Source organism: Suillus plorans (genome assembly GCF_016647745.1).
Source record: "Suillus plorans strain S12 chromosome Unknown HD556scaffold_28, whole genome shotgun sequence".
NCBI lineage: Eukaryota > Fungi > Basidiomycota > Agaricomycetes > Boletales > Suillaceae > Suillus > Suillus plorans.
The window spans coordinates 265056-290360 of record NW_024537412.1 but is presented as its reverse complement, the minus strand read 5'-3'; the positions used below and the strand labels follow the sequence as shown (position 1 = coordinate 290360).

The following is a 25305-nucleotide window of genomic DNA, read 5'->3' as shown; positions in this document are numbered from 1 at the left end:
ACACATCTCGTCACAAAGTCACGATCTCAACCGGTGTTCTCTTTGACTTCGAGGTCGTTAACTTTTTGGGCCTTTGAGAGGTTGCTAAAATCGTTGTAATGTTAGTTCATCCCATGAGGTTGCAAGCAAATAATTAACATGCACCTCGCTAGGGACGACGACGATGCATTCCTATATGGCGAGCCCAGTTTTCAAGCAGAGGCGCCAAAGGCAGATTTAGCAACAAATTCTGGTGAGAACAACTGAGACTCTTCCCAGAGTCTCTACTTTCTGTATTTATCGTGCAACATGAACTTATCTTTTGTTGCCTGATGTGCGATTAGTGGTACAAGCGTAAGTCATCAATAGTGCGTGAAACTGTCGTTGTTGAATACTCCTTGTTGCAGAATATCATTTGAAGCTGTGAAGGCAGTTTCAAATGGCGTGGTCAAGGACCTCGAAGCCAAGGCCGAAGAAGAAGAAGAAGAACCGCCCTTTGGTCTGGGTGCGGACGAGTCTGAAACTGGGGATGATAATGCTGCAGGGGAGGAAGAGTCTAGTGACGAAGATGTACGCGAAGCATGAATCTACCGGGCTCTGACAACTAATGGCCCTTCAGGACATTGAGATCATCATGGACCAACCTATACGGTCTATAGACAACCGGTGAGTTCCACGTTGGATTGAGTCGCTTCACCCTCAACTTGTTTCAGGCCAAATGTTCCTCCTCGGGCTCCCGCTTTAAACCGTTCCACAGGTGGTCCGCAGTCCACTCCCAGCAGACGTTCGTTTATTCAATCGTCTCTTCTCTCATGAAAATTGACGCCTCCCAAAGCGCCTCCCACACACTCACAGTTAACCACCGAGTACACACCTCGTGACAGAAATGTACCACCTTCAAAAGCACCTCCTGTTCATTCAGCAGGCACATCTCAAACACCCTCTGTGCCTCGAGAGTCGGTCTCTACTGCACCAGAACAGCTGGTGTTTCATGAAGGTCTGGACCCTTCAACTCTTCCTCCTGCTATCGCACCACCTTCACACCCTTCTATAAATCCGGATATGCCTGGCATCCTTGATGGCCACTCGATACTTGAAGTTGACATTAGCGCAATGGCAGAAAAGCAGTGGCGACTTCCTGGGGCTGATATCAGCGACTGGTTCAACTATGGATTCGATGAAATCTCTTGGGAAGCATACTGCTACAGAAGACGGGACTTGGGCGAACTTGCAAATGTCCTCAAGACTAACGTACTCGTACGCTATGTAGTGCCTCGTTTGATCCATAGTCCTTACTTTCCCCCCTAGAATTTCGCAGCTATGCCAGAAGACCAACTAATAGCCTTACCCCCTGAACTCCGCACGATGGTCATGACGGGCGCCAACGCTATGATGAACACTGCCAGCCAGGGTATGATGGGACCAAGCGTCGGGATGAATCCCATGATGGAGATGCCTGGCATGGGACCTATGAACATGGGACCGATGGGCATGGGCATGAATGGCGATATGGGCATGCAGATGCAGCCGGGGGGCCCGTTGATGCCAGATGGCCCCGTCTCCGGCCAGGGTCCGGTAGGGCAGAACGGCACGCCGGAGCAGGGTGTGCAGATGGGCATGCAGGATGGCTTCGGGCCGGGGATGATGGGCATGGGTGGTGACTTCGGTATGCAGGTATGGGTTAACCCTTCTTACTCTAGATACGTACAGCCAATGATATGAACATCGCATGAATGTGTTTGTTTTTCTAAGCAGGAGCAAGGGCCGATGGGACAGCCTATGTATCCCAACATGGAGAGCAGTGCGACACCAGCTCCAGTCTCTGTGCAGACGCCGGTGCCTACACCAGCTCCTACAGCGCCTGCGCACATGGGCCGTGGGGCACCCCCGGCACAATTCAGAGGTCGTGCAATGGCTCAAGGCCTACGCGGGAGGGGAGGCTTTGCTGGACGGGGACGAGGAGGATATGGCGGAGGTGGGATTATCTGATACGGTTATTCCCGGTGAATTAACTATCATTGTAGCTCCAGTAGGACCTGTCCGCCCAGCCTCGCCGTTACCGCCCGGCGTGCCAACCGGTCCCCGTAACCAGAACAGGTATAAAGATAGAGATAACAATGCACCTGCAGTCGAAGGTCTTGACTATGGAGGCACAATAAAGGATGTCGGAGGAAGGACGCCGTCAGGGGAGCCAGAAGACCGCCTTGGCCGGTGAGTGGACTTTGCATTCATTCATGACCTCAACGCTCATATCTCTTGCAGGAAGCGGCGCCTTTCACCAGGTTTGGATGACACTCGAGGATCTAAAAGGCGCTGAGATGCGCACATATGTATACGCTCTCATTATTGTATCTCACTCTTGACATTGTGCATGCTGTTAATGCTGACGTGGAATTTGTTGTTAACATTAGTCGTAAGCCGAAGATGGAATTCGAAGACGAGTGACAATAAGTGACTTCTACATACGGAGCGTTTGATCCCGGAACCAATTCGCGTTAACATTCGATGAAATCGTAGGCGACACGTCCGGCGCACGTCGTTCACTCGACATCATCTACAAGGTAACAGATGAGTCAACAACGCAGTAGACTCCTCACGTTCTCGAAGATCCTGATGAGCGTATCCAACATGCCTTCCTATCATCACGCTACATGTTCGTCGACGGATTCAACGACATCATTCTCGAAGCACTGCCGGAAGACTATGGTGAGTTTGTTATCATGCCCGTTCGCGCACTAATTCGAACAAAAACAGGATCTTACTTCAGCTGAAACGTATTGAGCAGATCAAGCGCCCTGAGCTGGTGCGTCCCACACCTCCGAATACACCTCTGCATCGCCTAGACCTGAAGGACAACGCGATATGCGCAGTGCAACGAAATATGTCATTGGAGAAGGGGTTATTACGAAATGCGTCACTGCTCTGCACCAACGGTTTGTCGAAGTGCAGATACCACAGACACGCGAAGCGCACTGTCTCCATCGCATCACTTTTAATCCCATGCGCTCGAGTTGGACCATCAACCACAAACAATTTCCACGACCTTGCACATGCGATGACGTTCAACAACTGTCCAAAGACTCACACTCCCATGTGCTGTACTCAACCTTCGTACACATGCATTCGCGCACGAACTCTACACAGCGCTGTCCAGTGCGAGAAATTGGCGCGTCATTCGCGTGTGCTTTTCGGGAACGATTGAAGGAAGAGAACCGGGGAGCGTAGTTCACTCTTCATTAATATTCCAAGAGGATGACCATATACACGACTGAGCCGTCCGCAGGCGAGCGGATCGTTTGTATAATTTATAGTACAAAGCTGGAGCCTATCAAACTTCCCATGAAACTTACAACCATTCCTTGTTCCCTTTATGTGAGATGAATGCGCCAGTGTCATTGACGGTGATCAAATTGATGACCTCAAGCTGCATTCGGACAGATGTTTCTGGCGTAATCGACCCCGTGAAATCGGGGAAGAGCTTTTTAAATTTCCCAATCATTGCCATAAACTCTTGCAGTTCCTTGTCAGTGGCTAATATTAGCAGTGATCAGCTTCGGGTAACTTAGAGGATACTGCGAAAACATACGGGCCCTGGTGCTAGTGTCCACAAGTCCTGGGCTAAGCGCCAAGAAGACAAAGCCCTCTGGCTTGTATTGAGCGGCATATTTGGCATTAACCATATTAACTGCGGCTTTCGAGATGGAGTATGGCGCAGAGTTGGAGAATTCAGCGACCATCGTCACATCAAGATCTCCCAATCCGCTAGTGATAGTGATGACCTTCTTTGCTTTCCCGTTCTTGAGTAGCGGAAGGAATATGTTGATGGTGTGGATGACACCGACGACGTTGACGTTGAACTACAGAGGTACATTAGCTTTGACTGTCTTCGCATGCGGATAGCTGCATACCGAATCCAGGAGATCCTTGGTAAGCAACTCCTCTGAGGAACTAAATGGGACTTAGTGCCATTCCAAGAACGCAAAGTAAACCAAAAAAATCATACTAAGAATCGAGAGTCAAACCAGCTCTCTCAGACTCTACGAAGCCAGCGTTATTAATCAAGTAGTCGAGCGAGTTGCCTGTTGACCGAGAAATCTCTGCAGCAGCATACTAGACAAAGCGTCAATCGAGCCCCTACCCGAGGTGTCAGACACCCCACCTTCAGAGCCTTGTTGTCAGTGATATCAGCCTGGATAATATGGATATTATGCCTTCCTAGGTCCGTAAGCTTGTTCGCAGTGGCCTCGCTGCGTACAAGGGCGAAAATGGTGTTCCTAGAATCAGCAGAGAGTTGATTGACAAATTCAAACTGGTCAAAATCAAAAGTCGTCAGAAACGTAGTATCATGGCTCAATCAAGCTGCACGTACGCCAATCCCCCGAGCTGCCCCTGTTATGGCGTATGATGGCATCTGTCAACAACACCCTAAGTTAGACCTGAGAGTTTCGACGGAGATCCAGAAGGAAGAAACAAGTAGATTTTGCTGTGGTGGTAGAATAGATAAGTGGTTTTGAATTAATGACAGCAAAGAATTGCGATGTGAGTTGAAGAGATAGAAGGTGGCGAATTTATATCCTGAACTAGTGTCACTGGTCTATCAACAGACATCCGGAATGAAATCCTTTGTCTGTATGTCAGCAGCTGAGTCAGGGGCCACGCCCTCGGGAGTCGGAAATACCCATTAATAATCGCGACTTGATCTGAGTTCATTCAACTAGTGCAACGTCCTGACAAAGACATCGATGCATCACCTCTAGCCTCGAAGTTTTAAGTCCGTGGTTTGCGTAAGATGGTGGAGCTAATTATAGACAGCAAACATAAATGACCAAGCCAGAGGTGAAGTGGGCACTGGTGGAAGAACAAACCAAAACTCGCTATCCGTTGTTAGCAGCTTTGCCCCCTGACCGCGTGCCGCCGCCGCCTCCGCCACCCGAACGCTTCTTGTTTGCCCTCGACCCACGTTTCGCATTTTTCTTCTGCCTGCAAGCTTCGCAGAACCATGTTCCGTCTGGAGGCACCGTGAGGCCAATGCATGCAAGATGAAACTGCAGAGTTGATGAATATACCGTGTCAGGACAAAGAGAGATGTGACGCACCCATTCTCTTTCACAATTCACGTCGTCGCATGCGATCATTTCTCCATAGCTTATGCCCTCGCAGAAGCAATAAGTCCTATCATCTCCCTCTCCATCACCTTCGCCAACTTCGGTAGCCGTGTCTGCGGCGTTACCAGCTTGAGTTTCACTTGGAGATACGAGCGGGAGACTATGGGTTAGGACGGTAGCAGAACTGATCGATAGACCGAGGTGTGTGTTCCGTGCTACAGGCATGCCTGGACCTTCGAGTTGCCCAAGAGGAGGGACTCCCCAGTCATTGGCAAGTGTGTGAGCACCAGGCATATCATAAGAGTGTAAACCAGTTGATCCGTAAGGTATAGGTAATGAAGGGTGAGAAACTGATGAAGGTGGTGCGGGGCAGATGTCACGTCGGCCATTGACAGATCCATTGACATGCGGCTCGTCATATGTGTTAGGGTTTGGCTTGGAACGTCTACCGGAGGGATTGGTAGCGCGACTCGATGAACCACCAGCTCTTGAGTTCCCTGTATAGGTTTGAGATACTGGTGCTACAGTGTGCGAGATGACAGAAAGAACGGATTCTGTGGGAGAGGCAGCACGTTCTTGCCTAAAGCGACATCTAAACACGACGAATTCATATACCGGAAAATGACTTACTTTCGTGAACGAACACCATTTCGAGATCGTTGGGCAGTGCCATCCCCAGTCCTCTCCTTGCGCGGCGACTTGCCGCCTCCGACATCTACGTCATCTTCTCTCGTTGCTCGTTTTCGTTTGGAAGGGCTGGCTTCATGATTTGCAGTATTCATGATCGATCCATAATTGCCTCTTCTGCGACGCGAGTTATCGATGGTGGGCATGTATGACCGAACAGCAACATGGGGGTAAGATGTCTTGCGGTTCAATGCGGATACATCGAATGAAGGTAAGAGAGTAAGGAGTGTTCTCATATGTGAAGTGTGGCTTTTGAGGTTGTCAGCGGCTTGACAAGCCACACGAATCTTGTCTTCGCCGCCCAGTTTCAAACGGGCAGCTTCCTCTGCTATATCTGTGAGTAGGAAAAGACGGTCCTGCTTTGCCACTGTGCCATCTTCGATCATCTGTGTCAAGTTTTGTATTTTTGCGGTGATAGATGTCATAGAGGACGATAAAACTGCGTCGAGTTCACGGAGGTCTGCAAAGTTACGAGAGAGGTCGAGTGGGAGGGAGTCAAGAGTGTGAGTGTACTCTGAAAGTAATGAGAGCGCGTATACGTTGTTGACATTACTTTCTTGTGATATTGGTGCTCTCGAGGGTGCCATGATGGAGGTCGCTGTCTCTAGAAGTGAAGACTATTTTGAAGTTGGGTGAAATTGTGATCTACTCTGCGTTGACTAGCGGCATTTGCCGGTCCGTTGTTTAAAATGCCGCTTTTGAATCTGAATCGCCGGCAAGTCCGTCAATCGACGATATAGTCTCAACTTTAGAATGATAGGGGAGGGATAAATTCATGGCATCCAGAATGAAACAATAGAGATACAATATGTGCGTTCTATGCGATGATACAAGGATTTCAAGGAGAAATAAGTGTTATAATTGAACGAAGTGGGTGATCTGCACTGCAAGTACCTATTTTTACGCGCTCCGCCCCTCATCTCCTTGGCCATAACCGTCTTGCTCCAATGCTATCGATACAATGGTTTGGGGTACACGTGACCCTTCGAGATGTATACAGTTGACAATCATGACAATGAGAAAGTATCACTTTCTGTAGAACTTCATCAGCGGGTTCGAGCTCCCGCCATTGCTCTGCCTGGGCTGGCTGCTTGATTGGAAGCCCATGGATGAGCCCAGAGCCGAGTACATGTTATGTGAGTCACGCGGGTTCCCCTGCATAGCAGAGAATGCGTGTGGGGCAGAGGGTGCAGTGGGGAAGAAGCCGAAGGTTGGTGATCTGGGTGGAGTGGTGTAGTTGTTATAGCGAGACATTATGTGCGTGAATGTGATATTATAGCACGGAAAATGATTGGTCTGCCCGTGACGACGCGGATGGTTATGGGAGAGATCTGCTTTGCAAATATGTCACAGTGTACAGATGGTGGACCCTCGATCGATGTCAACGGCGGTTTGTTCAAGAACGTATGCGTTAAACAATCGTTGCTTGGAAGAATGTCTTCTTGAGGTCGTTATAAGGTTATTGGACCAAACTGGTCGTGTTGATACGAGTAAGAACTCGCGCATAGCTATTATATACCAAAGCAGGGATGTTCAAGGAGAAGGAGACCCATACCTGGACTGCCGCAAAATACAAGGTAGCAACCGAAATAGGCAATGGTATTGTCCCCATTCGGAAGAAACCCGTTGCAGTATGAGAGGGAAATAATTCGGGTAACTGCCTATTGCGGCACAAAGAAATGATTCATATGACCCGGATAAAGCGATCTATGCCAGACAGCTATATGTAGACCCACGATGCTCACGCAACGGCGACCTGCGGTGACGCACACTCCCCCACATGCATGCTCAGGCTTGATTGGCACGGAGCATACCAGCTCGGCCTCGCTTCCCGATCTCAAAACGAATAGTTTCAAGTATTGTTTGAACCCCATCCGTTGTTTGCCAGATGAATTGTACAGACAGGAGCTTGCAGGTCCGTACTGTTTTCCTCCTCCACCAACGTGGGAGTCGGAGAGCGCTTGACAGAAATTCACATGTTATCGGGGGACATCGAATGTATACGCCGCTTCAAAACATGACTTGACGTGTAAGAATTAGTTTATGAATCATTACTCTGGACTCTGTTGTCGTGCGAGCCTGCGTCCACTTGAGCACAATGGTTTCATATATCATTGATGTACAACGTGTTGATGCTCGAGGGACTTACAGCGATTTTTCCACAGGTTTCTGCCTATCGGCTCTGTGTGGTCACTGGTCTTGGTACAGATTCCTCTATGTCAGCTTCTCCGTACATGCTTGATAATCAATCCATCATTTCTGCAGATATCGACCACGCCATACGGGACTCTAGTCCTGTGCCCACTTTACGTGCTCTCCGAGGTAGTCATCATGACCACCGATCTTACTAGTGAGCTCCTCGGAACTGCAGCAGGTTTCTATCTTCTTTTTCCAGTGCTTCCACTCTAGGCTTGTGTTCTGATAATTGGAGCTGATGCCTGATTGATACTAGCCCTAGCAACCCTTTTCGTGATAGATCAGTGCCGAAGGTTCTCGGAATGGATCATTACTGCATTTGTAAGCTTGCGCACTGCATAGTATTTCAATGGGGCAAATCTAGGTACTTGCTGTGCTCATCTGCATTACAATCATTAATCACGAACCTCGATATCGTCTGGGGTGAAGCCTTCGATGAATTCGTTCTTTGTCAATGCTGCGCTTTGTACCTGTATCGCATAAATGCTGACATGACTTTGACATCGTAGCCGCATTGGAGCGCTCAGCGGGCGTTACTGTCATGTCTTAGGCTATTCTTGGGTCCATATCTCGCAACCCAAGATAGGCTATCCAAAAAAATCATTTGCACGGGCCCCTGTCTCTCCGAGGGTCCAGACCAAGGGTCGTATCAGTGCACAAGCGCCTACGATACTTGGGGGTCGAGTAAGGAGAATTTAATGCCCGTCCGAGGTCTCATGAACATTTGGAAAATAATATCTCAAGATTGATGCATACCATAACATGTGGTCTGAAGCCTTCTAGGCTTCACCTTCATAATCAGTGCGCTACCATCGAGGCCCACACTCTTCTAAAGCATTATAATCCTAGCTAATGCCGCCATTCACTATGGACCAAGTGGTGATAGTCTCTTGCTTATCACGAGTCAAGTCATCTTATCAATAGTCCTCTCATTCATCACGTTTCCGTTGACATACTTCACCTCGTCGTTCCGTATCGTGTGAGTGGCACTGAGTGCGTAAACCATTCTCAAGCCGCAAGGATACTAATCCAATCGACAGCTTCCTCTTTCCCTGCGGTGCATTCTGACCCGGATATAGGACTGTGTCCAGCAGCCTGAGCTCATGACGAGTCACCTAGGTGTCTGATACATACAGCTTGTTAATGTGGTAGCTAATGTTGTTTATGTGCTTGCAACTTTTAGTTATGGGACAAGATGTACGAGCTTAGCATAATGGTAGTTCATTAAATTATGGAATGGCTCTTGTGCCCAGATCTGTAGATCTGTATGTACACATGATACTCTATGAGATTCAGTACAAAAATTTCTATACATTATCCTGCGGCTTGCGGGTTGGTGTGATTTTTGACACGAATGATTATCGTTCGTTGCAACTATTATTATATTACCTACGAGAAAGGAGCGAAGTTGTGAAACCCTAACCTTAGTCTAGGTGCAACACCAAAAACGCGCAGTGGCGGCTTCCTGATCAACGAGTCAACGTCGAATGGTTCAATCTGGGGTTCAATCAGTTCACCAATCCTGGCCAAGATCCTTCCATTCAGAGTGTGCGGAGTTGGATCGTCTTCGATAAAAGCTATTCTGCTTACAAAATCGAGACCCTTCAACACTACTGGTTCACCGGGCCAGTCTTGCAACAGTGCCCCAGCCAACAGTATGCCTAAAGCTCAGAAAACAGCATATTATGCCGTGCGCAAAGGACGCACGCCGGGTGTCTATCCAACATGGTCAGTAGACTGCACGATATGCTCATCCTGTGCTCAGCTTTCTTCCTGAAGGGAAGAATGCGAGGCCCAAGTGAAAAACTTTCATGGTGCTGTCTACAAGAAGCTCGCCACCGAGACGGAAGCCCTCGCATTTATGACCACAGAATCGCATCTCAACCCTCCTTCTTCAAGACTGTCCTCGTCTGCGGTATTGCCTCCTGCCATAAGTCCGCCGCGGAGTGTGGCGTCAACATCGTCGACATTCCGCCCTTCTGCTGCTGCTGCTGCTCTTGCGAATGTCAAAGAAGACGAGCCTGGCTATGATGTTGTCTATTCTGATGGTGCATGTAAAGGAAACGGACAGGTTGGTTCGGTTGCGGGTGTGGGTGTGTGGTGGGGTTGGAACGATCCTAGGCGAGAAATATCATCTGGGCAATGACACATGACACTCATCGTTACTTCAGAAATATCGCCGAACGATGTCCTGGAGACCAAACAAATAATAGGGCGGAGCTCATTGCAAGTCATATTCAATATGTTTGACAAGATACTTCGCTTACTCGCAACGATTTTGCAGGCAATCGTTCGGACATTGGAGACCGCGCCATTCTCTCAGCGTCCTCTCATGATAAAAACAGACTCAATGTATTCCATACAATGTATGACATGTTGATCTATGTGTTGTATTCCTCTCATCCTGTTGCAGGCTTTGAATCCTGGCTTCCAAAGTGGAGCGCAAACGGCTTTCGAACGGCCAACGGCCAGTCCGTCAAGAACGCCGAACTGATCAGGTACTTGGCAGCATTGCTATATGCCCGGGAACAGGCAGGACCAAAAATCGTGTTCAAGCATGTCAGAGGTCACGTTGGAATCGAAGGCAACGAGTGCGCCGACCGATTAGCTAACGATGGTACTCTACAACCAGAGCTGCCGGAACGGGATTGGGAGCAGCTAACCCGTGACTTGAAAAAGAAGCCAAGGACGTCGAGGACGGTACCTGAGCCAGTCAAGGTAACTGGCAAGCTAGTCGCATAGTATGACGTGGCTAAGCCAATCCCATTGAAGTCGGACACATCTACGTCACGACAAGCCACTGTCATATCTAGCGGTTCCTCTAGCAGGCTTCCACAGCCATCCAATGATGCATTTCCTCCAGGAGAACATACACCCAAGCCAGGGTTGCTCAGCCAAGCAGAACTAGACGTCAGTAATTACAATTTCAGGGCTTTCGATGCGCTCACGAGTAATAACGTGTTCAGGCCTATGCAAGTTGCCTTCTTGAAACGGATGACTTGGAATCGGATTTAGGCTGAACCTTAGGAGCCTTGGCCAAGCCTTGGCTACGTCGGAGTTTGTCTTATGACACGGGATTCTATGAACTTCTATCGGCGCCTAACCATGGTTTATATACATATGGGACACGCTACCCAGCTATGAATAAACCCATCAAGGGCTTTGACCGCTACGGTACACGAAACTTCCCAAGCGTTTGAATAGCCAATGGCCAACTCTTGAAATCCATTGAACCAGACTTGAATTTGCCACGATGTGACCCTATATAATGACATATGATAATACTTAATAAAGTGACTCAAATCTTTCCTATATTCTCATCACTTTCCGTGACTACCGCGGCACGTTCAAGCATCGTGTGCCAAAGGACTCGACTCCGTAGTCTATGATCCCAATTGTTTTACCTTCATGACGACTGCTCCGAATCAAACCAACCTCGATCTTCCACCTGTGGATGGGACCACGACTGTTACTAAAAAGCACTGGATAGATCGTCTGCATAATGCAGGATGGACAGTATTTCGTCACGCACAGAAACACACAGGCGTAGGCATCGTGTGCTCCGTCGCATACTTTGACCCGTAAGTCATTCTACTGATCGGGTAACTGGCACGATCTCACTGAAGCTGAATCGAAGTGGCAATTGGGGAGTCGATCTTCAGGCAGGATCTCAATACGGGTATAGCCTTCTCTTCGTTGTACTTTTGTCAGGCTTGTTCGCTGCATTTCTTCAAGTGAGTAGGATGTTTGACGTAGCGATCGTGCAAGCGACTTACCGCAAATTTCACAGGTTCTTGCCTGTCGGCTTGGAGTGGTCACTGGCCTTGGTAAATACTTCTCCATGTCAGTTTTCCTGGAAGATAGACATGTTTATTGACACGTCATTGTCAGACCTCGCATCCCATTGCCGCATGCTCTTTTACGATCGACCACGTCATAAGAAACTTTGGCGATGGGGAGTCCTTTACCCGCTTTACGTGCTCTCCGAATTAGCCATCGTCAGTACCGATCTTGCTGAGCTCCTTGGCTCCGCAATAGCACTCTCTCTTCTCTTTCCAGCGCTTCCACTCTGGGCTGGTGTTCTGGTAACAGGCGCCGATGTCTTATTGGTACTTGGCCTTGGAAACCCTCTTCATGCTAGGCCAGCAAAAGTATTTGAATGGATCATCGCTGTGCTTGTAAGCCCTCATACACGTGTATACCATACCTCGTTTGGTTTAATGAGACGAGTCTAGGTGTTTGCTGTGCTGATATGCATGGCAGTGATCATCGGGAAGATCAATGTCGCCTGGGGTCAAGCCTTCGATGGATTCGTTCCTTCTCAGACAATTTTTGCTAGCGGCGCTCTCTATACATGTACGTCATAAAATGCAAGTGTGCGGATAAGAGTTGACATGGCTTCCTTGTAGCCGTTGGGATCCTGGGTGCTACTGTCATGCCCCATAGTCTATTCTTGGGTTCACATCTGGCAACCCAAGATAGACTATGCAAAAATCCGCTTGTCCCAGATTCTCCGCTTTCCGACAAAGTGCGAGAAATAGAGCGAATAGAGGTCGCACCAAGGCGCGAGCGCTTACAATACTTAGGACAAGCGATCTGGCGACAACTCCGGTCGTGGTTTGTAGTATCTCACGCCGAGTTAGAGGCGTTGAATGCCCGTCCAAAGTCTCATAAACATAGAGAGAATAATCCCTTAGAGTTTGTACGTTCCCATCTGTACCACGCCATGGTCGATGTGGTATCCAGTCTGCTAGGCTTCGCCGTCATAATCAATGCCCTGTAAGCTCCTAGCATTGCTTGCTACCATCGAGGCTAACAACTATTTCAAAGTATACTAATCCTCGCCAGTGCAGTCTTCTATTACGGATCAGGAGCGCGTGGATCTGAATCTCCAGCTAGCTTATTCGATGCCCACACTCTGATAAACAACACGATTGGCCAAGGTATGTCACATCCTTCGGGTCCTGTAAGCTTTACAAATCCCTGTAAATAGCTGCTGCGTTACTCTTTGCGCTCGCTTTACTGGCATCGGGCCAAAGTGCTTCTCTTGTCGCCACCGTAGCAGGGCAAAGCATTTCAGAAGGATTCCTGAACTGGAAAGTCTCGGTCAGCTCTATCCTTTGTTGTGATGAGAATCATCACTCACTGATACGACAGCCTGTTGTACGCCGCCTTCTAACGCGTATGCTAGGACTGATACCTTCTATGATTGTTGCCATCGTCGTGGGACCAAACGGCGTCGACTCCTTGCTTGTTATAAGTCAAGTCATCCTGTCGATAATCCTCCCATTCATCATATTCCCGCTGATATACCTTACCTCATCGTCGCGCATCATGCGAGTACACAAAACGGCTCCAGAACACACGGACATTAGTCCTCCTGCGGAAGCTTCCTTCTTGCCTGCTCTCACATCCTTGGATGGTGACCCGGAGATAATTCAGACTGAGGACTTCGTGGACTTCAGCAGCGGGAAGTTCATGGCGTCGGTCGGGTGGTTGATATGGTTAGTGATTGTGGTAGCTAATGTCTACGTGCTTGTAACTCTAGGCATGGGGCAAGGTAGCTGAGCTCAGTCACAAACCGTGTGCGTGACGAGAGATGTGCCTCTGTGCCTATCTAGCTATACACCTCAAAGCTTTCATCCCCATGTGTGTTCTGCGTATTAGCAGTCATGTATACTTCCCTACGACATAACAATTAAACCCTATGGGTTTGTGTGTATTTTATCCTACTGGCTCTACACCTGTTGTGCCTCGGTTCCTATTTGCATGTTCTAACCTTCCTTGGCTTTGAGTCTTTCCGTTGTCTTTTTGTTTCACTGTCTTCTATCATCCGTCTTCCAATCTCTTTTATCACCTGTCTTCCCATGTTTAATCATCCTAACGCACCCTCAGCCTCTCTTGCTTACCATCCAGCACTGTCATGCACTATTCCCGTGGGGATGTTCTGAGAATCTTGCAACGATACAAATATCAAAGTGAGCGCAAGGAAGTCGGGTACTTTGTTGATCTGAGCTAGGTACAATTGAGTAAACACTATCCATCAAATCTGAGTCGGATGACAATGTCATATCAAATTATGTAACTTCCAACACTGCGGCAGTGACAGCATCGGTGGCGGGATGTGTTTGTCTATGCCACCAGTATTGACTTTGTTGGCTTCATCAGGTTGGCGTCCTCGTGATACGGCAGTCTTTCGAGAAGTAACTCGCCACGTTCCGGGAGCGCAAGTAAATGTAACTGCACAGGCAGCAGCTGAAGTAGAGCGTGTCTGAGCACTATCAGGAGGTCATTTAAATTGTCAACTCTCAGTCTATTCGTAACTACTTTCTACTCACCGGGTTGGCCATCTTGTGGTTGTGACGGAGCTGTTTCGTCATTCTCCATTGAAAACGGCAATTAGAATGTTATTGCATGGGCGAGGCTCTGAAAACGAGTGGGTTGCAAATAACACTGTGATCCATGGTGGCGTAAAACTGTGAGGCCGTACGCATTACACGTAACGGGAAGTCGCAATCCCAGCATAAGTGACAGTCGGGGGACCTGGACCTGTATTCAGGACATCAGTACGAGCCTTTTGACATACTAATGTCTGAATTTACCCAGCAGTTGAGGAGTAACGCTGAGTTTGCACTTGGATGCACTACTTTAGAGTGTCATACCCAGGAACCAGGGACATCATAGATCAAATACGTAGGCATATGCGACGCGTTCGCCGTCGGCACCGCTGAGCACTGAGGAACGATAATCTGCATGTACACAACATAACACGTATCTATACGGCATCTTACGAAAAGTGCAACAAGGAAAAATCGACCTGAAAGAAATAAATGACGCAGAAAAACAGTAACATAAGCACAAGAACAGACAAGCAATAGTTCAAGAAGTTGACGTTTTAGGACCTTTTCTGCGAAGCCTTGATCCCAAGTAGTTAATACAAGTACACATTAGGAATCTTACGGACTCACAAGTATGGCCATTAGTTGTTGGTAATTCGGAGTTCCTGGCTGGGGGGCACCGGGTGGCATACTAGACATGGGAGGTGGGGACATCATGGACTGAGGTGGCGGAGGAGGCATTCCATATTGCGATTGCATTTGTTGAGGGGCAGTGCCTTGACCCTGCTGACCCTGCGACTGTTGTAATAATGCAAGGATATTCGGAGGTAAGCTAGGAATTCCAGTGTGCATCTGCCCTGGCTGAGGAGTGGGTGTCTGAGAAGGCATCTGAGCATATGGGTTAGCACTGGGGCCAGGCGGAGGAGGATAAGGCGCTGCGGGTTGCTGAACGGGGGGTGGTGCATAGTATGAATTTTGGTGTGGGGGTGGAGGGGGCATTCCAAGTGAGCTTGGGGGAGGTGCTGGTGCTGGCGGTCCCTGTTGCATCGTGGGAGGCGGCCCCGTGCCATTCTGGGGCTGTTTCAGTGCTGCAAGCAGTTGTTGAACTTTGCGAGCCTGCTCCAATCGATCTCCTGTACCCTGATGAACTGTCAGCAGTGTGGGACACTTGTAAGAAACAGATACGTACAGGTTGATTGGCTGATGGCGGGGGTTGATGGTACTGAGTGGCCACTGGCGGAGGCTGGTTATACTGAGGGGCTGCTGGCGGGGTTTGATTATACTGAGTGGTTGCTGGCGGGGGCTGGTTGTACTGAGATATTGCTGGTGGGGGCTGGTTATACGTAGCGACGTTCGCCGGCTCGTTATACGAACCAGAACCCGAGCCAAGCCCACTCGAGAAAGGACCGCGGGAATCAAATCTGTCTCCATAGCCACCCCGGCCGCCACCGCCACCACCACGCCCACCACCCCTGTAATCTTCTTCAAAGCGCCCGCGATCACGATCCCTGCCGAAGTCATCACGCCGGTCCCAATCCTCAAATGAGCCACGGCCTCGGCCACCGCCACCGCGACCCCTACCGCGACCGCGACCTCGAAATCCGCGCCCACTATCATCCCAGTCCCGCCCACCGTCAAATTTTTGCTCACGGCTGGCATAGCATGTAAGCACAAAGATGAATAGCATGCGATATCACATACCGCTGAGTAGGAGGACCAGAAATCTCAGACTCCTCCCATGCATACGTGATGTCCATGGTTCCGTCTTGCAACCCTTGGTGTCGGAGACGATCGAACGCCTCGTCGCAAGCCTGAGGGCGGTGAATATTCTTACATAATACCAACATACATCAAAACTGACCCTGATATCATAGAATTCAACATAACGTTGACTGCATAGGCTGATCAGTAAACTAGGCGATTGGAGAAAGATCCAACATACTCAGCGCGATCGCCGACAGGCGTGACCGACTTAACGTCCCCGAACTGTTGAAATTTACGTCTGACCTCATTATCGTCGATAGTCTGAACAGAGTCCTTGAGTGTGACGATTAGATTACCCTGAAATTGCTGAACAAAATTCAGTTGTCATTCGAGAAATGAGCGAGATTGCTACCAACCTGATTCTTGTCACGATCGCCACCTTGCTTTTGGTCATCGCGTGGAAGAGAATAATGAACATCGATCTGAAAGGACGATAATTCCATCGATGATCATCGCAGTGAGGTGCATGAAAGCTTACAGGTCTTCCACTTATCTCAGAACCCTGCAGACGATCTCTGGCGCGCTCAGCTGCGCGGATATCGTACTGAACCGAAGCCTTAGTGATGGCGGAGGGGGTTCCATTTAAAACTTACGAAGGTCACGAAAACCATTCCCCGCGTTGCAATGAGATCGAAAAAGGTTTTGATATCTCCATGCTCTTCGAATGAACGACGGACGTCCTCACTGTTCGTCTCATACTACAAAAGTAGCTCAATATTAGCAAACCAAATCCGTACCAGAACACGTGGAGCTGCCTCCAACTCATTGACTCGCCTTAATGTTGCGTATAAACAAAGTACGACAGGGACGCTCGCGTTGGATTCGCTCTTCAATTATTGAATCGTGGACTTTGTCATCCCGTTCTCGACGCACAGTTCGCCTCTGAGGTCGCATACCAAATCCACCTTCGTCATAGTTGGCGTCGGGTCCTTCTGACAAAGAATCAAATACCAGTGAGATCAAGACCTTGCAACGTGCCAGAAAACCAAGCTGAGGGTAAGGCAGAACAAATAGACGTAGCGCAGCAAATTAGGAGAGGCGGAGATAACTCCAACTCAGCCGAAACATTTGAGCTCCCAATCGTGAAATTCGGACGGCAGATTCCCTGGGAGATCTCAGATTCCATCATCTGCAGTTTTTCTTCCGACTTCACTGCTCTCGCTAAAGAATAGCTTAAGCTCGCGAGTGCGTCTTAATGTCTGAGATGCCTCCATGAGAGGTTTCGCCGTTGGCAATATAAGCCTGTCAATTTTTTTTGTCGCTATAATTTGCATCCCATGCGAAGCTGCGCCGCCAAAGTTCTGCCTATATTGGCTCATTTTCAGTCTTAGCTTCAAGCGCACCTTCATAATTACCATAACCCTGGGCGTAACCATCTGACGGGGTTTGGGTATTGAACTGAGCGGAGGGCATTCCACTACCATAATTACCACTGCCGTTCTGGTAGAAGGGGTCTTGCGAGCCAGAGTCGTAATTATTGTAGAGGCCCATATCGCCTTGAGGCGGCCCTTGATCATAAGTGTTGGAGACACCGCCATCGTAATTGCCAAAGTGACCACCTGGTGCACCTTGGCCGCCTCGGCCACGGCCAAATCCTCTTCCACGAGGTGCCCCACCTCTGTGATGGTAAGATCTATCCGGCCCAGGCCCTGGTGGGCCACCCCTTCTGTTGGCAGGATTTTCGTAAACTCCTCCATAAGGATGATGACGGTTCATTTTCTTTTACTGAGGGTGGAGGGTAAAGCGAGCTGATATGTGAATGCTTAAAGATCCGGTGGAACACGTGTACGGGAAGATAGAGAAAAACTGAAGAATAACTCTGAATAAACTTCTGAAAGTATTGTCTCAACTCAAGAGGAATACGCGGAAAGCGAAAACCAACAGAGGAGCTGTCTGATGATGATGATGGTGGTTCGGGTCGAAGCCGTTGTCAACGTCTAACAAAAATTTCCGCTATGGGTGAGAAAATACACGTAATCGTATCTTCCAAATGCGGATCATCGACGTTGCTCGCAGTCAAAGTCGCCGCTTGTGCTACTTACTCTGTGTTACCCCTCCACGATGTCGAAGCAGTTTCAGTTCAAGCTCGTCCTTCTAGGTAAATAAACGCGGTTTAAAATCTATGAAAACTGAGCTCATAATACTTCTTAAGGCGAGTCGGCCGTCGGGAAATCTAGGTAATGCGGAGCGTCGTTATTATCTCGTGCGCAAGTCTCCAGCTCACTCGCGACAGCTTGGTCCTGAGGTTTGTGAAAGATCAGTTTGACGATTACCGGGAAAGTACGATTGGTGGTATGTACCATTCAAAAATCCATTTTCTTCCACTGAACTCCTGGCCACACAGCCGCGTTCTTGACACAAACAATTACCTTAGAGGACCAGACAACTGTTAAGTTTGAAATATGGTGAGTCGTGTAAATTCCTAGTATCTGCGCACACTCAAATATAGCTCAGGGATACAGCGGGTCAAGAGCGATACAAAGTAAGTTCCCAAATTTGCATATATCACGTATCACGCGAATTAACGACACGGCGTGCCTTCTAGTCTCTTGTATGTTTCATCCTCTTCGTGGAGTTACGTCTGATTTAGAAGATCATAGGCGCCAATGTACTATCGCAACGCAAATTGTGCAGTTGTCGTGTATGACATCACCCAAGCGGCTTCTTTGGAGAAGGCGAAGACATGGATTCGTGAACTGCAACGCCAAGCGGACCCATCGATAGTAATAGCTCTATGCGGCAACAAATTGGATCTCTCCGCACGCAGACAAGTTACGGAGGAGGAGGCGAGTAAATATGCCGATGAAGAAGGTCTTCTGTGGAGCGAGACGAGCGCAAAGACAGGAGAGGGTGTAAACGCCATCTTCAATGCAATTGGTGCGTTCGGTCTTTGATTGGACCGTTGTGCTCTAACTTGATTTGACGCACAGCCAAGAAGCTTCCGTTGACTGCACCGCCCTCAGCCCGTGGTGCTCGCGTTGCAGCATCTGGCGCTCCGCGTCAGAGTGTAGACCTCAACCGGCAGTCAACAGCTCACGGTAGTGAAGCTTGCAATTGCTAGTTTTATGTACAATGCCACACATGCCGTATGGAATTCCCCTTTATCTGACTTAGTCTGTTCCCGCCCTTACTAGCCGTAATCATAACTACTTCAATGCTGAACCTCCCAGGATACATATTCATCGCCGCCGATATCAAGCCAGAAGTCGGGGATATGATCAGCTTGGTATGATGATTCTGTATAAGCCAGTTTCAATGAATGCTCTATGCGGAAAATATGATATGCTACACGTATGGTCTAGGCGAAAAATACAAGCAACTCAAGACCTAGCCCTGAACAGCAGTGATAGGGAAGGTAAGCATTTGGGTATCATAGATATTCAACTTCCCGTGCACCTCCTGTTGAATACGTCAAACGTCTCTTTCACATGTGGACTGTCAAAAGAATGGAAACCAGGCGAATGTTCTCCGTCGATCATAGCGGAAAGGCACGATAATGATTCGTGGTCATTAACGAGCACCGCTAGACGGCGGGGGCGGCGGGGATAAGGCGATAATGGAAGAGAGCGCCCTGAATCAATACTGAAGCATGACAATTGTAGGTCGTCGAGTTTTCCGGGTGGTTTGGGAGAAACTTCGAACACTGGACTGGGTGGAGTGACCGAGGGTTGGAGCATGCTGGGCACCGGAGAAGAAGAAGAACGGGTTAAATCGTGTGGTGGCGGTTCATAATCGGGCAAGCTAAAGAAAGAGTCATAGATTTGGTTGCTCCTTCCTGAATCCTCATGACGCAACTGGTTACTGGGTAGCAACAAAGACTAAATTGAGCATTAGCCATGGCCCATCGTGGATATATCCACCACAGAATGTTCGCCAGCTCACCTTCGTCACATCTGACACAGAACTCAATATGTCCCCGAGTTGTATGCATTCCGAATCAGAGACTGATTCGGAATTTCTCGCATTGCTTTCTTCAGGGTTATGGATCCAGGGGTGGACATCCTCCTGATATGACTCTTCTACGGCTGTTTCTGTGAGACGCTCTACGAAAGAGCTTGGGATCCACCCGAGACGGTCCCCCTCAGGACGCATAGCAGCCCACCATCCTGATTCCTCCATCTTTACAACAGTGAGAATCTCATTGCGGGTGAACGAGAGATGATCTGGATCGTCTGACTCGAAGTCAAACATACATATCACGTTGCAGATGAACCACTCGGGGTCGCCTGTACTGGGCGTCAGACCCGATGTCGTTAAACTGTATTCGGATAAAGGAGAAGGAGAATCAGGGGAGGTCGAATAATGAGCCAGAGGAAGTGAGGAGTCTATCAACACTCGGAGGGGCTGCCGTTGTGGTGGCGAAAACGAGGCCAGCATCGTAGCAGGTGCTGCGGGTTTCGAGAAGAAGAAGACCCTAGATCATGGGGTGTGAGTCTTTCTATGTATGAGTGGCCCAAGTTTGACAATGGGAAGCCGCAATTATCATTAAGGAAGGAGGTACCCTGCGCGAATGACGAGATTTTCAGAAGGACAAGGGATACGATCAACTGCAACCATCATGACATGGATTCCCACTACTTACAGGTGACACGGGCGCTGAAACTGTAGCTGTAGTTATTTGAGGATACCAGGTTACACTTTTGACCCAATGATCGATACCTGCGCATGCGAACCTTGGGTCACATCGCCGAGACAACCGTCAAATCGTCACAGTAGTAACTTGGGACGTGTATGGAAAGTAACCATGTGGTTGTGGTTGGCTGTTGTCCGTCATGATCGCAATTGGAGTGACCTCGGGACAATTAATAATGAACATTGGATACGCTCTGGGGCACGAGCGCAAATGGGCGTCAGACTGAGCTGAGAGATAATCGACATCCTCGTTGAGCAGCTACCTGTATCCATCGGGCCTAATGATAGCTTTAGGTCAGTGTATATTTCAGGCATAGTTGCAACTACTGCAATCACTTGACCCGTTTCTGTTTGGTCTTGTATCAGGCCTCGTTGCCTAGCCAAATATAGGTTCGCCGTGTAAGGGGAGCAGGATCGTGTGCTGTGTCGTCCTACAATCCACAATGCCTCCGTCAACGTGGAATACGGCTAAGGCGAAGGTGCAGAACTTGTAAATAATCATGACACGTTTTCTGAACTTCGCCTGCACAGGTGCAACTTCGGTACACCGTTATCGCAATGATCTCCCGCTACGTTGCTTAATAAGTTCTTGCATGCTTTAGACTCTCCGTTCAACGGCTTCGCATAGCGCAGCAGAAGAAGGAGGCACACGCTAAAGGCTCTCGCAGGGATATAGCCCTTCTCCTGGAGAAGGGCAAAACGGAGAGCGCACGAGTCAAAGTAGAAGCTGGTAGGTTTCCTCCCCCTAGCTAGGACATCGGTTGTTCAATTATTTGGTATGTTCGTGCGTGCGACGTGCGACGCCAGTCATCAACGAAGATGTGAACCTTGAGTTATACGAGCTTCTTGAACTCTACTGCGAGTTGCTCATCGCCCGCTTCGGCCTTCTTGACCAAAAGTATGGAGCTCTATTGATTTGTTTCCGAAATTGATTCATCCACCGGCAGTACTCGAGACCCTGATCCCGGAATCAGCGAAGGTGTATGTAGCATCATACACGCAGCTCCGAGAACGGAAGTGAAAGGTGAATCAATACTGTGACATAAATCATACTGCTCACTGGTGTTCCGCCCCAGAATTACTGATTCTGCGCGACATGCTGATGCACAAGTATGGGCGCGACTTCTCCGTAGCTGCGATGGAAAATCGAAGTGGCTGTGTGAGTGAACGTGTAAGTATGTCGCCCGCGGCTATTTTAAACGAGGTCTTACGATTTCTTCTGCTGTATCAGATAATGAGGAAACTCGTCATAGAAACACCCTCGGAAGAGTTGGTTGACGGGTATCTCGGCGAGATCGCTAAAGCGTACAGTGTCAAGTGGGCTTCTGCTTCATCAATCACTGCTGCGGCACAAGGGAGCAATGTGGTTCGTTGATTCGGTTTAAAATTGGGATGTGATCTCATACAGACGGCCCTCTCCAGAAGGATGGCGCAACAGGCAGCGACACACTAGAGTCGCTTCCGTTGTACTCCCAGGAAATTTCTAATAAGTTGCCGGATATTCTTCTGACTGAAGACGAAACCGAGAAACCGAAGGTATCAGCCGGAGGAAAATCCAACCAGACGGAGTTCTCGAAAGAGGAAGCTGAGGACGAGTTCGCCGTTCTGGCACGACGCTTTGAGGAATTAAAGAAGCGTTGACTAGGTGTAGTGTACCCTCCTCTGTGTGATGCGGCTTATCTGCTTTTGTGTATATCCGAACCTCAGTGATTCTCCGTCTTATGAAGCTATGTGATCACGATTCACGAATCTTAGTGACTTCCGGAGATTTCTATTACCCCCGGGCTGTACGTATCAGCTTAATTATGCCAAGTCAGGTGCGCGAATTGATTGTACTAGAGGCGCCAACCTTGTGTCGTTGTTTATGTCCGCCGGATCCCATGGAAGGGTAGAAAATTTGTAACAACGTTTTGTCTGATCGGATGCGCCCACTGAGTGATTATTATAAACTTGCAATCAAGTTGAGCCAGGCTTCACGTGTATTGGCGAGTCGTCACGGTATCTAGTCATAATGACATCGTACTGATACAAATTTGAAATACTGATGCGGCAGTCCTGATTGTCAGTATTAGAAAATTTGATATCAACTGCGAGGCCAGGCTTAATTTATTATATGTACTCGTATTAATATTTGGGGGTGGGGGATCTCACGCCAATTTGCAGATTACAACACTACATCGAAACTGGAGCTTCAAGGAAAACTGAAACGGACGCACTCGACTTTGTCCACTAGTCCGAGTCGGTCGACTTATGCACGTAAGATTGTAGGGTTTATTTCCCAGTCGAGCATGTCCAACTCGCCACGGACGGTATAGACACGAGAATGCATATTTTATTCAAGCGGGCCTTTCGGACCATTGCAATTGCACATTTTGGGCTGATTCTGCCCCAACGGTCAGTATTGCAGGTTGCAACTCGGCGGCGGAACGTTGAGTCAGAATCATAAACTCCAGAACTACCAGAATCATAAACGGACCGGCGTGGACGCTGTCCAGCGTAAACCAAATTAATGCGATCGGCCGCACAGTCGTAGTTGTATGTCAGATTCGGTTTCCAAAAAAATGAGCGACTACAAAAGTTGCATAGTGATCCGCCGACCGTCAGCTGAAATTAGTGATTGTTTCCAGAGTCGAATTTAATAGGGGCCTTCAGACCTTGATTAGTTCACAAACGTTAAACCGTAAACAAGTGCTAGAGAAAATGATTTTTTACACATGTGTGTCACCTCGGTTCATGGCAAGCTAGGCTTGAAACGATGTCAAAGTGAGAAGCCAGTGATGAAAGAGAAGTACTAGTAAAGGTGATTGTTCGGGCTGAGTCGGATAAGACGGGAAAAATGGAAGTCCGGTAGTCGCCGGACAGTCCTCGGGCACGTGGAAGGGTTCAAATCCGTTCACGCGATTGCAGCGGCTGGAGTTTGATCAGAGTGCGGAGCAATTATCATGTCTCCGCCGGGAAGTTTATGTTTGACTGAATCAAGACTGAATTTATAATGACATCTTTCCACCATACCCATTATAAATAATTCTTCATCTGTGGCCGTTTCATCCATGTCTATCTCTACCCTCACAATGTCCCAGTCCCAGTCCTATCAACCTTTTCCTCATGCTGACGACGCTGACAGCGACATCGACTCAGACTCCGAGTCTGACAAATATACAGACATGTCTCTTGACGCGTTTAGCATCGCAAGCTCAAAAACATCCATAGATGTCTCTATGCGTTCTCAATCCCCAGCTCCATCAGTATTCTCCGCAACAAGTTCTTTACGAGCCCAAGCGTACAGACAAGAATACGGACGAGGACTGAACAATTATTCAGAAGTCTACCGCTTACCAGCCGACGATGAAGAACTTGACCGTTTGGGTGCGGTTAAAGTGACCCCTTTTCATCCCCCTGTAGTCTAACACTCAGCACAGACAGACAGCATGACATATTTTGCAAAGCCATAGGCAAATTTCCACCACCCATGCCCGAAATCATGGCAGAGGATGAGTTTGAGGTCAAAGCTGTCCTTGACCTAGGTTGTGGCAGTGGCAGCTGGTGAGATTCTTTTTCGAAATTTTTAACTATGCTCACATGTGCAGGATAATGGACATTGCGAGAGAATTCCCAAATGCAACTGCGGTAGCTGTGGATCTCGTTCCCATGCAGTCAACGTATGTGCTTGTGTTAACCCCTGTTCATTTAACCTTTCCTGAGCGAGCTACTCCTTGGCAGATCCATGCCCCCAAATTGCAGGTGAGAAAGATAGCTGCGATTATTCGGCGCTACCTTTCTTAGCTAGATCCCTTCCTTGATTTAGAAGTGAAGTTGACGACATTAATCTCGGCCTGGAGCACTTTTATGGCGATTTCAACGTCGTCCATACTCAATTAATTTCTTCCGGTGTCAGTATATTCAATCCGGGTATTTTTTTTTTAAAGTACTGACGTTACCTCCCTGTGCCAGATTCGGGATTACCAGGGGCTCATTAACCATATCGCTCACGTCCTCCGACCAGGCGGTCTAATAGACATCACTGAATTTCCATTCCACTTTACTGGCATCGAGAAAACATCTATCTGTCCCCCAGCGGGCACCTTTGAACCGCCGTGGACACCTCTATGGATGTCTTATGCGAACAGAGCCGTTCGTCAACGGGGCGGTGATGCAGACGCTTCCTTGCACATGCACCGATGGGTATGCGAGCACCCGGCATTCGAGGATGTCGTGTACCGTGAATTCTGGATACCACTGTCCCCGTGGCTAAAGGGCAATGACCCTAACAGTGTCTGGTGGAATGGTATTGGGACGACTATGCGAGATGACGTCAAAGTAATGCCAACCGAATATGACGTAAAGCCCTTTATATTAATTGCGCTTGCAGGCATTCATGAGATCCGGTCGCCCTTTGCTCCTCGGCAATGGGTTATCAGAAGAATTTGTGGATCAACTGGAAAATAATGCAGTGGCGGAATTGGATGAAGCAATCACTCCTGTTTACGTGTGTATACAAAACGTATATGCCCGTAAGAGATCTTGATTCTGGTGCATCTTGCCAGTCCTATTTATTCATCTATTCTACTTACCACTTGGGCATATTTGGACTCGCGTGGGCATTA

At 48.6% G+C, this 25305-nt stretch overlaps 11 protein-coding genes across 11 annotated transcripts; 6 read left to right on the top strand and 5 right to left on the bottom strand.

The window, feature by feature from the left end:
* The first annotated feature begins 21 nt into the window (after positions 1 to 21).
* On the top strand, positions 22 to 2545 carry HD556DRAFT_455179 (uncharacterized protein). Its single transcript, XM_041310645.1, has 10 exons — positions 22 to 232; positions 324 to 333; positions 387 to 549; positions 599 to 645; positions 693 to 763; positions 815 to 1236; positions 1288 to 1653; positions 1732 to 1954; positions 2004 to 2190; positions 2242 to 2545. The coding sequence occupies exons 1-10, from the start codon at positions 139 to 141 to the stop codon at positions 2294 to 2296; spliced, it is 1638 nt and encodes a 545-aa protein (XP_041160224.1). The 5' UTR covers positions 22 to 138; the 3' UTR covers positions 2297 to 2545.
* A 719-nt stretch (positions 2546 to 3264) lies between these two features.
* On the bottom strand, positions 3265 to 4621 carry HD556DRAFT_455129 (uncharacterized protein). The gene is made up of 6 exons (XM_041310644.1): positions 4349 to 4621; positions 4139 to 4288; positions 3983 to 4089; positions 3888 to 3927; positions 3566 to 3836; positions 3265 to 3510 (listed from the first exon to the last, which is right to left on the bottom strand). Exons 1-6 carry the CDS (start codon positions 4388 to 4390, stop codon positions 3326 to 3328), a joined length of 795 nt encoding a protein of 264 aa, XP_041160223.1. The 5' UTR covers positions 4391 to 4621; the 3' UTR covers positions 3265 to 3325.
* Positions 4622 to 6744, bottom strand: HD556DRAFT_455128 (uncharacterized protein). Its single transcript, XM_041310643.1, has 3 exons — positions 5715 to 6744; positions 5076 to 5664; positions 4622 to 5024 (listed from the first exon to the last, which is right to left on the bottom strand). The coding sequence occupies exons 1-3, from the start codon at positions 6356 to 6358 to the stop codon at positions 4854 to 4856; spliced, it is 1404 nt and encodes a 467-aa protein (XP_041160222.1). The 5' UTR covers positions 6359 to 6744; the 3' UTR covers positions 4622 to 4853.
* Positions 6745 to 6797: 53 nt separating this feature from the next.
* Positions 6798 to 7025, bottom strand: HD556DRAFT_1237499 (uncharacterized protein; the record flags this gene model as incomplete). Its single annotated transcript, XM_041297902.1, has 1 exon — positions 6798 to 7025. One exon carries the CDS (start codon positions 7023 to 7025, stop codon positions 6798 to 6800), a length of 228 nt encoding a protein of 75 aa, XP_041160221.1.
* Positions 7026 to 9685: 2660 nt separating this feature from the next.
* Positions 9686 to 11181, top strand: HD556DRAFT_454748 (ribonuclease H-like domain-containing protein). Its single transcript, XM_041310642.1, has 6 exons — positions 9686 to 10088; positions 10139 to 10193; positions 10252 to 10333; positions 10381 to 10685; positions 10740 to 10877; positions 10934 to 11181. The coding sequence occupies exons 1-6, from the start codon at positions 9829 to 9831 to the stop codon at positions 10985 to 10987; spliced, it is 894 nt and encodes a 297-aa protein (XP_041160220.1). The 5' UTR covers positions 9686 to 9828; the 3' UTR covers positions 10988 to 11181.
* Positions 11182 to 11375: 194 nt separating this feature from the next.
* Positions 11376 to 13535, top strand: HD556DRAFT_1237254 (smf Mn2+ and Fe2+ transporter; the record flags this gene model as incomplete). Its single annotated transcript, XM_041297886.1, has 9 exons — positions 11376 to 11548; positions 11605 to 11701; positions 11758 to 11794; positions 11859 to 12145; positions 12203 to 12323; positions 12377 to 12746; positions 12798 to 12910; positions 12961 to 13073; positions 13125 to 13535. 9 exons carry the CDS (start codon positions 11376 to 11378, stop codon positions 13533 to 13535), a joined length of 1722 nt encoding a protein of 573 aa, XP_041160219.1.
* Positions 13536 to 14634: 1099 nt separating this feature from the next.
* HD556DRAFT_454742 (uncharacterized protein) lies at positions 14635 to 17999 on the bottom strand. Its single transcript, XM_041310641.1, has 11 exons — positions 17413 to 17999; positions 16844 to 17001; positions 16663 to 16767; positions 16548 to 16613; positions 16426 to 16491; positions 16248 to 16375; positions 16167 to 16197; positions 16007 to 16116; positions 15495 to 15957; positions 14936 to 15445; positions 14635 to 14883 (listed from the first exon to the last, which is right to left on the bottom strand). Exons 1-11 carry the CDS (start codon positions 17783 to 17785, stop codon positions 14863 to 14865), a joined length of 2031 nt encoding a protein of 676 aa, XP_041160218.1. The 5' UTR covers positions 17786 to 17999; the 3' UTR covers positions 14635 to 14862.
* Positions 18000 to 18130: 131 nt separating this feature from the next.
* Positions 18131 to 19130, top strand: HD556DRAFT_1443292 (GTP-binding protein RAB5; the record flags this gene model as incomplete). Its single annotated transcript, XM_041306583.1, has 8 exons — positions 18131 to 18167; positions 18222 to 18246; positions 18303 to 18361; positions 18414 to 18474; positions 18524 to 18551; positions 18615 to 18620; positions 18670 to 18946; positions 19000 to 19130. The coding sequence occupies 8 exons, from the start codon at positions 18131 to 18133 to the stop codon at positions 19128 to 19130; spliced, it is 624 nt and encodes a 207-aa protein (XP_041160217.1).
* Positions 19131 to 19206: 76 nt separating this feature from the next.
* On the bottom strand, positions 19207 to 20714 carry HD556DRAFT_454718 (uncharacterized protein). The gene is made up of 3 exons (XM_041310640.1): positions 20652 to 20714; positions 19952 to 20507; positions 19207 to 19887 (listed from the first exon to the last, which is right to left on the bottom strand). The coding sequence occupies exons 2-3, from the start codon at positions 20444 to 20446 to the stop codon at positions 19450 to 19452; spliced, it is 933 nt and encodes a 310-aa protein (XP_041160216.1). The 5' UTR covers positions 20447 to 20507; positions 20652 to 20714; the 3' UTR covers positions 19207 to 19449.
* A 430-nt stretch (positions 20715 to 21144) lies between these two features.
* Positions 21145 to 22342, top strand: HD556DRAFT_1443290 (DUF292-domain-containing protein; the record flags this gene model as incomplete). Its single annotated transcript, XM_041306582.1, has 8 exons — positions 21145 to 21180; positions 21233 to 21243; positions 21304 to 21431; positions 21509 to 21599; positions 21649 to 21725; positions 21778 to 21872; positions 21933 to 22067; positions 22124 to 22342. 8 exons carry the CDS (start codon positions 21145 to 21147, stop codon positions 22340 to 22342), a joined length of 792 nt encoding a protein of 263 aa, XP_041160215.1.
* Positions 22343 to 23865: 1523 nt separating this feature from the next.
* Positions 23866 to 25226, top strand: HD556DRAFT_1237225 (S-adenosyl-L-methionine-dependent methyltransferase; the record flags this gene model as incomplete). The annotated part of the gene is made up of 7 exons (XM_041297884.1): positions 23866 to 24067; positions 24121 to 24244; positions 24289 to 24360; positions 24422 to 24442; positions 24507 to 24591; positions 24653 to 25018; positions 25071 to 25226. The coding sequence occupies 7 exons, from the start codon at positions 23866 to 23868 to the stop codon at positions 25224 to 25226; spliced, it is 1026 nt and encodes a 341-aa protein (XP_041160214.1).
* Positions 25227 to 25305: the final 79 nt, after the last annotated feature.